The sequence below is a fragment of the Macrobrachium rosenbergii genome, chromosome 18, assembly GCF_040412425.1.
Source record: "Macrobrachium rosenbergii isolate ZJJX-2024 chromosome 18, ASM4041242v1, whole genome shotgun sequence".
In the NCBI taxonomy this organism is placed as follows: domain Eukaryota; kingdom Metazoa; phylum Arthropoda; class Malacostraca; order Decapoda; family Palaemonidae; genus Macrobrachium; species Macrobrachium rosenbergii.
Window position 1 is genome coordinate 18,881,734 of NC_089758.1, and position 12,500 is coordinate 18,894,233.

The 12,500-nt window shown below is 33.2% G+C and overlaps 1 protein-coding gene across 3 annotated transcripts in view; it reads left to right on the forward strand.

Annotated features, from left to right (window-relative positions):
- The first annotated feature begins 6,592 nt into the window (after positions 1–6,592).
- Positions 6,593–12,500, forward strand: part of LOC136848169 (protein trapped in endoderm-1-like) — a 13,242-nt gene continuing 7,334 nt past the window's right edge. Inside the window, exons 1-2 of one of the 3 annotated variants that reach the window (XM_067120458.1) lie at positions 6,595–6,788; positions 11,454–11,598. In XM_067120458.1, the coding sequence (XP_066976559.1) occupies positions 11,511–11,598 (88 nt within the window). In that variant the 5' untranslated portion in view covers positions 6,595–6,788; positions 11,454–11,510. Of the gene's footprint in view, positions 6,789–11,453; positions 11,599–12,500 lie in introns of all 3 variants that reach the window. The other 2 variants (XM_067120455.1, XM_067120456.1) reach the window with 2 other exon arrangements.

Below are 12,500 nucleotides of genomic sequence, written 5' to 3' on the forward strand. Positions count from 1 at the left end.
ATAAAGCGAAATAGCTGTAAATAACAGCGTGTGTTTTCCGGCAACGCGTGTTTCATTAGGCTTAAAGAGGATATCGATTCGTTTCAATACGAGGGGCGATGTTACCCTCGGGTTTTAATACTGTGTAATAATTTTGTAGTAAATGATATCTATAATCTATTTTGGAAAGGGTATTAACGTTAGACTTTGTTTGGGTGAGTGAAAAATGCAACACCACTTGCATAAGAAGAGTAGTGAAAATTATCTTAGATTTTATAGAATAACTGATGTACAAAATCATTAAAAACATACATTTCCATATTAAAGTAAACGTGCACAATGATGTTTTGTTAATAAAAAAAACCACTGTAGAAAGCCAGGTTTAAGTGAAAAAAAAAAAACAAAACAGGAGCCTTCGACCTACACTAAGATCTTCTTCAGGTGCACCAAAGAAGACCTTAGTAATGGTTTCTATAGTGGCTTTTTTCATAACCATTCAAGAAAAACACGGAAACTGTGTTTTTATTAATAGACACTGAAGTTTAGTTATAAATGAAAACGACTAAAAATATGTGTAATCAAACCATTCATTAAATTTGACCTGTTTCAAGTAAGTATGAAATCTAACTGTTCAAATTTTAAAATGTGCCATTGCTTGGCATACAAATGTATCGTATAAAAGGTTATGCAACAAGAAAATAATATCGAATGGCGTCTAGAAAGAAATGCAATAAAAACAATGTAGAAACCCCTCACAATAAAGGCCAATGGCAAAATCCCTTAATTACACTACTATGCTAGCAATAAAAATGTAACTGTATATCTTGTTTCTTGATGGTAAGTATTTAAAATGGTTAGTAAGATGTTTGATAATGGTAAGTATTTAAAATGGTTAGTAAGAAGTTTGATGATGGTAGGTATTTAAAATGGTTACTAAGATATTTGTTGATGGTAAGTATTTAAAATGGTTAGTAAGATGTTTGATGATGGTAAGTATTTAAAATGGTTAGTAAGAAGTCTGATGATGGTAAGTATTTAAAATGGTTAATAAGATATTTGTTGATGGTAAGTATTTAAAATGGTTAGTAAGATGTTTGATGATGGTAAGTTTTTAAAATGGTTAGTAAGAAGTCTGATGATGGTAAGTATTTAAAATGGTTAATAAGATATTTGTGATGGTAAGTACTTAAAATGGTTAGTAAGATGTTTGATGATGGTATTTAAAATGGTTAGTAAGATGTTTGCTGATGGCAAGCATTAAAAATGTTTAGTAAGATGTTTGCTGATGGTAAGTATTTAAAATGGTTAGTAAGATGTTTGATGATGGCAAGCATTAAAAATGTTTAGTAAGATGTTTGATGATGGTAAATATTTAAAATGGTTAATAAGATGTTTGCTGATGGTAAGTATTTAAAATGGTTGGTAAGATGTTTGCTGATGGTAACTATTTAAAATGGTTAGTAAGATGTTTGCTGATGATAACTATGTAAAATGGTTAGTAAGATGTTTTGTTGATGGTATGTATTTAAAATGGTCAGTTAGATGTCTGCTGATGGTAACTATTTAAAATGGTTAATAAGATGTTTGCTGATGGGAAGTATTTAAAATGGTTAGTAAGATGTTTGCTCTTGGTAACTATTTAAAATGGTTAGTAAAACCATCTTTAACCTCGTACCTGATATTACTGTTACAGATATATGTCAGGTTCAGAGCGCTGAAGGTTGTACTGACGGGATGGAGACTGAAGTTATTTATAACTCACATTAGACGAAACGTTTGTTGAATATTTCCCTAAAAAGTGTTTAGCTGTCAAAAGTAATTCACTTGTTTACCCATGCCGACGTGTGTGTTACGTGGGCTTGCTTTGTCTTAATTTGTTTGCAAAAATTATGTTTTTGAAACTGAAGTCTCAGAATTAAGCTGAAATCAGTTTAATAAATGGTTTTCTTCTTTTATAACATTGCACACATCAATCCAATGGGCATCATCAACGGCACAACGACTGTGGAACATATAAAACTAACTCATCATAAAAACCGCATGAAAACTTGCACATAAGGCTTACAGCATTTCAAAGATATTACAAATTCCTCAATGAAATATAGATTCCACAGGGCTACTACGAGATACAGTTAACGAAGAACCAAAAGACGAATGTTAACGTAAATTAAGATTCAGAAGTTAATTTTAATGAGTTTACCTACATAATTATAATAGAGAATGAGTTGTCCTGCCTACCTACCTGCTGACCTGCTGATACGCACACTTATTTAAGTGCTGACCTACCAAGCTGCCGAATTGTTTACCTGCCTGCATACACCTAAGTGACTTGTTTACCAGCTACCTGTTGATCCGCATCTTGTCTACATGTCTTTTTGTACGACCGTCTGCCACTCTAAAAAATACCTTCAAATTCCTAACTCTTCAGCTATTTAAACCTGTAAGCGCTAGCCTAGGCATCAATAATATTTACCAGTATATTATTCAACTTAATCATTGAGCTGTTTGCTAATATTAATTTCCAATATAAACCTAGTTTTCTTGTCAAGTTCGTATTCAGCATTTATTATTTCTATGATGATTCCATTGCACCATATTTGATATCTGACATATGATATTTTCGTGAGGTTTGCGCCGGCATAGGAGCTTACTGTTAAAAATTACTATAATACAAAAGAAGATCGAGATTGCAATTCCAGCCGTGAGGACATTACCTACGTATCATATATAAGACAGATTCCTATATAAGTACAGAGTATACCTTGCACCAAGGTATGTTGTATACTTAAGTAGGGTTCTGCCAACTGGGTGCCGTTGATAAGTGGTGCAGCCCTTGTCTACTTCTGCTAGGCAAGTGGATTGCTTCTAATAAACCAGCCACTTTTCCACGTTTTTTCGTAAACGGGTACCAGCAATGCTGGGGTGAAGTTGCAGGGTTGCAACTTCCTATGTATATGAATGAATATATGTATGTAAATATATACATACATATATATATATATATATATATATATATATATATATATATATATATATATATGAATATATATATACACACATATATATATACATACATACACACACATATATATATGTATATATATTATATATATAGATATAAATTATATATATATATATAAAAATATATATATATATATATATATATATATATATATATATATATATATATATATATATATATATATATATACATACACACACACACATAGTGGGCGTGTGTGTACAAATACATTTCACCCCGATGAAAACAGAACCGACAAAACAATTCACAAGCGCAGCAAGATTAAAAAGACCGGACGAACCTCCGCCTGCACTGTTTACCAGATAAGAGCGAAAGCTGGCAGAGCAATGCTTTCAATAACGGCGCAATCTGACGGCAGCACTCCGAAGGGAATGAAGAGTCATACGCGACCATAACTATGGAAATCAGTCCGGGATTCTGACGGGAAATCGATGACACCGAAATTGACGTCGTCAGCGAACTCGCGGGAGGGAGTTATTAACTTGACGTATGGAAGGCCCTGGTGTCACATCGCCCGGCCATCGCTTACTTCGATGACCGCAGGAATTCCCCCAACCCCCTCGGCGGGGAATTCGACGGTGGCGGCTTACCCGGTGATGGCTTCGTTGCTCCGTTATGAATTTTATCATATTATTATTATTATTATTTCTCATATTATTATTATTATTATTTCTCATCAGCCTCGAATTTTTTGTTTTTTTGTTTTTGTTAGCTAAGGCTTTGTTGTATGTTTCTGTTGTACGCATGTATGTATGTATGTATATATATCTATATATATGTATATGTATATATGTACATATACAGTATGTGTATGTATATATATATATATATATATATATATATATATATATATATATATATATATATATATATATATATATATATATATATATATATATATATATAATATCCTCAAGGAACAAGGAAACGAATACCTCCTTTCTCACAAATTTATTGCCGACGTTTCATGAGAAATGTCACATTTTCAAGGCTAAAAAAAAAGAAAATAATTTGCACTACAGATAGAATCACGGTATTAAAAGGATTTTTTAAAAATTATAATAATTAAAATTCACAAAAAATGGCAATGCAGCGTTAAAATTAGGTATATAAATAAATAAAAAAGGACCACAAAAGACATAGGTCAAGGGAACCAAGACACAGACTCACCAAGCGAAATGAAAGAATAATACTGAGAGAATACAGAAATTAAGCATAAAGGAAAAGCTAAGCAACATATAGCTGAGTTGACGACAATTGTGTATTTAACGAGGGAACAGTTCTCTTCATGATGATAGACTCTAGGATAGTTAGATCGTGAAGAGAACTGTTCCCTCGTTAAATACTCAATTGTCGTCAACTCAGGTATATGTTGCTTAGCTTTTCCTTTATGCTTAATTTCTGTATTCTCTCAGTATTATTCTTTCATTTCGCTTGGTGAGTCTGTGTCTTGGTTCCCTTGGCCTATATCTTTTGTGGTCCTTTTTTTATGTTTATTTATATACCTAATTTTAACGCTGCATTGCCATTTTTTGTCAATTTTATATATTTTAATTTTTTAAAAATTCTTTTAATACCGTGATTCTGTCTGTAGTGCAAATTATTTTCTTTTTTAGCCTTGAAAATGCGACATGTGTCATGAAACGTCGGCAATAAATTTGTAAGAATGGAGGTCTTCGTTTCCCTTGTTCCTTGAGGATGTGTATATTTTAGTCGTGGCTTCTCCTTCTGTATATATATATATATATATATATATATATATATATATATATATATATATATATATATATATATATATATATATATATATATATTTGATTTGTTTAGTACGTACGTTTTAATATGTTCAGGGCTCTAAGGATTATGCAAAAGTTCTATAAAAGCATTTTACACTATTCACAGTGGAATTTCAACAAACATTAACCGTATTATTGCGCTAGACCTATACTTTCTAAGAAGGTCTGTCCATTTCCCCTCTTTTCTGTTGTCTAACCGCACGGCGGTACCATTTCTCTTCTGACTTCATCCTTACCTTTGCAAAGCCTTCCCTTTTCTCAGAAGTATTTGGATAACATTTGTCCTTTTCCTGGGAACTGCTTCAGCTCTGAGAATATCATCCTTTCGGTTTCAGGGACTGTCGTGGCGTAGTCTGAAATGTCGTTATATATATTCTTTTTAGTTTTCCGTAAAAGAAAACTGTTGTACCGGCTTTCTGTCCGTCCGCACTTTTTTCTGTCCGAGGCTAGAGGGCTGCAAATTGGTATGTTGATCATACACCCTCCAATCATCAAACATACCAAATTGCATCCCTCTAGTCTCAGCAGTTTTTATTTATTTAAGGTTAAAGTTAGCCATAACCGTGCTTCTTGGAACGATATAGGATAGGCCACCACAGGGTCGTGGTTAAAGTTTCATGGGCCGCGGCTCAACCAGCATTATATCGAGACTACCGAAAGATAGATTGGCCTTGATTATGTGCTGTAGCGGCTGTACAGAAAATCGATTGCACCAAAGACACTTCGACGCATTTTTTACTTATTATAGATTCTACACTGGTTCAGGTGACTTGTATTATTAACCTTAATAGAATATTACCCATGTTTCCAACTTCTTGTGATTTTTTTAGGGTGAATGCAAGATTTCCATAAACTTTTTAAAGCAAGGTCGATTTCAGTGGAATTGGAAGCAAATAACTGAAATGTGTTTATGCCGTAGTGATACAAGAAAAGCGTTTCTCCCCTTCTATAAGTTCATTAAATGAATTAAAACATTGAACATTTTATATTCATTCTCCTAGTGCTATTTCTTATGGAGGCTTATGAAGATATTTATGTGTACTACAGGGTTTTATATATATATATATATATATATATATATATATATATATATATATATATATATATATATATATGTGTGTGTGTGTGTGTGTGTGGTTGTGTATACATATATATATACATACATATGTATACATATACATATATATATATGCAAACATTTAAATTTTTGTATACATGAGCTTGATCATTTAAACTTTTGTAAAACCAAAGAAAGAGAGACGTAATATTAAAACCGGAAACTAAGGCAAGGGTTTAAAGCCTTAACAACAAGTCCATGTCCACTATCCTGTCCCTAACCCCCAACTTTCTTTAGTGGTTAAACTGTTATTCAACTGCATCGCTTATTCATTATCTTCTTTATACGGAAATTATTCGGTTATAGTGCACGGAAAATTAAATAGTTTTCTGCCAACAATAAAATCATACAAATAAAAGTTAATCACCAGTGATTAAGATTACAATAAAATTCACTATTATGATTGTGTCGTCTTGTTATTTGACCTCATAACAATACACTTCAGATATTACATAACAGAACTCAGACTAAAGAAAAAAAGCTAGAAACGAGATAAGAGACGAAGGATGCGAAGACCTTTCGACTCTCAGCATCCTTTATACGTCATACATGTGAAGCGCTTTCTCCAGGATCTGCAAACAATCGCTTACTTAGGATTCATCGAAATTATCATTTTACTTTATTATATGCACTCAGCCCTGACGTACAGGTTCAGGTGATTAGTCACTGCTTGCCCGAAAAAATCACAAAGGATTAGGAATTCAGCCTCATATCCGGTGGGCCAATCGGGTGTCCTTATCTCTGTGGCACTGGCTACATGACGACTCGGCGTGCCAGCGACACTGTTCACTTCTAAGGCCGTAGTGAAGAAGGTGCTGCTTTTATTACGGTGTATTCGGATCTGTTTAGTGAGGTATGTGTTGTGTAGTGATGTTGGGATTGTGCTTTGAAGTGGTATTGCATGTGCTTGTGCGTGTAGTTTACACAGACACAATGTGTAAATATACATATATATATATATATATATATATATATATATATATATATATATATATATATATATATATATATATATATATATATGAATTTTTGTCGTTGATACGAAAGATTTTTTCATATTCATGGATACTAAGCCACAAATATCGTTTAATATCCATCTCACTATTCTTTGGAAGTAACTTACACACAAGGAAAATCATAACTGACAAGTGCTTTTCGTCAGTGGCATGATTCCAACCATCGTTGCCCGGCTTAGAGACAACGATAGACAGTCACTTTGACCAGTGAGCCATCAAGTGGTCATTGATCAAAGTCACTGTCTCTATCGCTGATTCTAAACTTGACAACGGTTCGAAACCTAACGGTGGCGCAACACATAATTATGATTTATCTTGGGTGTAAGTTATATTAAAACAATATTTGTGCCTTAATGTTTGTGAATATATATATATATATATATATATATATATATATATATATATATATATATATATATATATATATGTGTGTGTGTGTGTGTCTTAATATTTGTGAATATATATATATATATATATATATATATATATATATATATATATATATATATATATATATATATATATATATATATATATATATACATATATATATATATATATATATACATATACATTTATATGTGTATGTACATACATATATGTATATATATGCATATATATATATATATATATATATATATATATATATATATATATATATATATAGAGAGAGAGAGAGAGAGAGAGAGAGAGAGAGAGAGAGAGAGAGAGAGAGAGAGAGAGAGAGGGGTTCTGAAAGTTGTTACCGAATAAACAGAAAGTACGTATCAAAACACACAGATTAGCTTTTTAATAACAGACTTTATTAACGATCAGCCGTTAATTATACTTAATACTGCACGATTAGGCCAGGATAAGCATATATATGTATATATACTTACACATACACACAAATATATATATATACATATATATATATATATATATATATATATATATATATATATATATATATATATATATATATATATATATATATATATATATATATAAAAGAAACGAGAGATGGACCACGTTATCCGTGCCCACATGCCAGCCCCTTGCCATCTGCAAGATTTCGTCTCACGTTCACACCTAATGGAGTCTTGATTTCACCAAATCCCAAGTCATGCAGCTACAAGGCAATTTAATGCAATCCGCCTACTGAATACTTCACAGATGTGGCTGAACTCGAGTGAATATAAAGATTTTATCCCTTTCTATCTTTTGCGTTTTAAAGTTTTTTTTTTCCAACTTTTTTCGTTCTCATTTTTCTTTCATCAATTCTTCTTGATGAACAGCTTTGAACGTCCCTTTCATTTAAATTCCTAAATTGGATTTTGGAATACAGAACGCAGTTTGTCTCGTTCACAGCTCTCTCTCTCTCTCTCTCTCTCTCTCTCTCTCTCTCTCTCTCTCTCTCTCTCTCTCTCTCTCTCTCTCTTTTCCCTTTCTAAATGATTGGTTCGTTTTGAAGTTCTGAACATCAGAGAGATTCTCTTGGTTTTAGTAGCATTCTTCGTCACGGTCCATTACCAGGTCGTCTAATTAATGTTCCAAATAATGTCAGGTTGAAAATTCACTCCCCTGGGTGCTCGTTCTTGCATCAGTATCGCTCATTAAAGAAGGCAAAAGATCTAATCTATGAAATGTCATTTATTCACTTTCGAACTGATTAGACGGAGGCAAAGTTTGACAGTCCTAATTCAAGTAGTTTAATTTAGTAAAATATCGTGTTATGTATATTAATTTGTAAGAATTTCCATGGTTTGGAACGCCTCTTCAGAAGGAAATATACTGCATTTATCTGTGGATATAAATGATTTTATCTACGGTACATTCTAAATGAAGTGATAGAAACTAAGGTGAATGTTGTTGAAAATACGAGTTCCCAGAGCGTGTGGGAGAACACATCAATCATCGGTAATTCGAAATTACATAAAATTTTACAGATGTTTATCGACATCTGTAATGCTTCAGTCCACGTTTAAGATACTTACCCATTCTCATCCCGAGAAGAAAACAGGAAAAGATAAGCAGAATTTTCTCTACAGAGTATAATCAAGGCCACCGAAAACAGATCTATCTTTCGGTAATCTCGGTATAACTGTATGAACCGCGGCCCATTAATCTTTAACCACGGCCCGGTGGTGGCCTGTCCTATATCGTTGCCAGATGCACGATTATGGCTAACTTTAACCTTAAAATAAAATCAAACTTGCTGAAGATAGAGGGCTGCAATTTGGTATGTTTGATGACTGGAGGGTGGATGATCAGCATGCCAATTTCCAGCCCTCTAGCCTCCTCAGTAGTTTTTAAGATCTGAGGGCGGACCTACAGTAAAATCAGGCACAATAGTTTTCTTTTACAGAAAACTAAATGTAGCCCACATATATGAAGAAACGTTATTTTCTAATCGCTGATCTTAACACGACTGTGGAAAAGAAATTTGCTGATTTTATATCAGCACAGGCGTAAAAAAAAAAAAAAAAAAACCATATATGGACTGAATGACTGAATGTCGCATGAATAAAATTTGAGTGGCTGGGTTATGAAATGACGGGTTTACTAACCAGGTGGAAAATTCACTTACAGTATATTTGAGTGAATCGAGACTTTAAGTAAAACATAACCGTTCCTAAAATCGTTCAGGGACCTTCCTAGCAAACGATATTAATGGGTCATAAAAAAGAAAGGCCATTATGATCAAAGGTGGTTACGAATATAACGACAATTTATTCATCAAAACAAAGGTTCTCAGTGGACACCAAACGTACAGAACAATACCGCCCTAAAATGAAAGACTGCAGTGTCTGCAAAAATACAAAACTGAGAAAAATGGTAGGTAATGCAGTTTTCCCTTGCCTTACTACTGATTTTGCAGATACTGCAAATGGGACCCCCTAAATACTCATGGAAAGCATAGACGAATCATTCTGAAACTGCAGTAACTTGTCTATTTTGTGTTTCACGAACCCAATAGGTGGCATATCTCAATTTCGAAAATTTTAGATACTGCAGTTTTCCATTTTAGGGCAGAATAGTACCAGCTTCAACTATTGGGCGAGGATTGGCAGATGGGCACACTTCGTTAAATGAAGTAATGGAAAATTTATACATATAAAAATAAAATATGTGCCGGCTTCTGTTTAACCTATGTAATGAATCAGGTGTCTGGTAAGGGAACCCGGGATAAAATGAGCATAGGGCCTACGAACTCATACAATGATTGAAAACTGGATGATTAACACCTTAAACTTTTACCCACTCTAAAGGGCATACGGCTCACGCACGCGCGCGCACACACACACACACACACACACACACACACACACACACACACACACACACACACATATATATATATATATATATATATATATATATATATATATATATATATATATATATATATATATATATGTAATATCATTCTTGGTTTTCTTACCTTAGTTTTGATAACGTAGTCTATCTCTTGTTTTGTATATACACCTTATATTTGTATTTGTGCAGCATATATCTTTGTGAACGCGCACATACATGCATATATATATATATATTTATATATATATATATATATATATATATATATATATATATATATATATATATATATATGCATGTGTGTGCGTGCTCATAAAGATATATGCTGCACAAATACAAATATAATGCATATATACAAAACGAGAGATAGACTACGTTATCAGAACTGAAGGTAAGAAAACCAGGAATGATATTACACAAGTCATGTCAAAAAAAAAAAAAAAAAATGCAAACCAGCACGAAGACAAAACGTCGGTCATTTTTCTGTAAAAAAAAAAAAAAAATCACATCACCAGTTTTTCTCTTTTGTTGTTTTGGTTCTCCGGCAAACTGCAAAGGTCAGTCCCAGGTCATTACGCATTTTTACTGGGCCATTTTCTGCCGATAGGATTTATCAGATTAAGGGACTGCATGCACTTGTCTTTTTATTTTGTAAAATTTGCTATTATTTTTGGTCACATTTAAAACAAAAAAAGTAGCAGAATTATATAAAAAACTTTAATTGGTATATTAAGGTATTTATTTGATAATTAATTTGGCACTGATATATATATATAAAACACACACATATATATATATTTATAATATATATATGTATGTATGTGTATATATATATATATATATATATATATATATATATATATATATATATATATATATATATATATATATATATATATATATATATATATATATGTGTGTGTGCGCAAAGTGTGCAATTGTGTCTTTGTGTGTGTATATATATATATGTATATATGTCCAAGTGTGTATTTGTCTTTGTGTTTAAGTGCGTGTTTGTTCTACATGTATCAAAGTAAGAAACAGTCTGTCAGACATTAAACAGATGATACTAACTGGGATCATACGACGAAATTACAAAAACTGGTGAAAGAACCTTAGCAGTTTTGGAATAACTGAACTTCACAACGACGCAATAAATATCAAGTTGTTGTAAATATTCTTTAATCTTTATATTCCAGGTAAAAGCGTTTTACTGACATTACTCCAACTGCTGAGAAAACCTTTGTCAGAAGAAAATGGCGACGGATCTCTACGGCTATCCCCACGTGCTCCTCGGGTTCATGGCCTTCTTCGTCTTTCTCATCGGACTGGTCGGGACCGTTGGTGAGTAAAAATAGAGAATACCCCCAACAGTAAATCTATATTCATAATAACGTTGGCTCTGTAACGCGGTTTTTGCAGTGAACTGAGCATTTACTTAATAAACTCGTCTAAAGGTTGAGAGATTACAATAGAAATGCTTAAGTATTTTTTTTTACCATTAAGCCGTTTTACCTAACAGGACGAGGCGCCAGAGAAAATAATAATATAACGATCACTGACGCATTCATATTTCATCCATGTGTCGTTGATGAAACCATGCACGGAAAACTTCCAGAATATTAGTTACTCTTTGCCCTTTCGATGGGGGTTCATCGACAGCACGTCGAATCACCCTCATACACTACGCCAATATCACCTGTTTTCTTCTTATCGTCTCTGTTCCTGAATCTGAGTTCTTCGTTGGGGGGATGGGTAGAGCTGTCGCCTAGCACGCTGTCGGCCCAGCGTTCGGCTCTCCTACCGGCTAATGAAGAATTTGAGGAATTTATTTCTGGTGATAGAAATTCATTTCTCGTCATAATGTGGTTCGGATCCCACATTAAGCTGTAGGTCCCGTTGCTAGGTAACCAGTTGGTTCTTAGTCACGTAAAATAAATCTAATCCTTCGGGCCAGCCCTAGGAGAGCTGTTAATCAGCTCAGTGGTCTGGTTTAACTAAGATATACTTAACTCGTTCCTAGATCTTCCATTCCAATACCTTTCAAGCCACTTAGTTAACCCATTCTAGGTGTTCCCCTCCTTTTCCCCCTCGAAATTTCTGAGTTATAACCTGTTCATCAATATACCATCGTCTATTCTTTCCACATGAACAAACCACCTTATAACAGTGATCCATACTTTCAACGATAGTTTTGTAGACACTTCCTTCACGAATGTCCACCTTGCTCATTTTACGACTGTTCT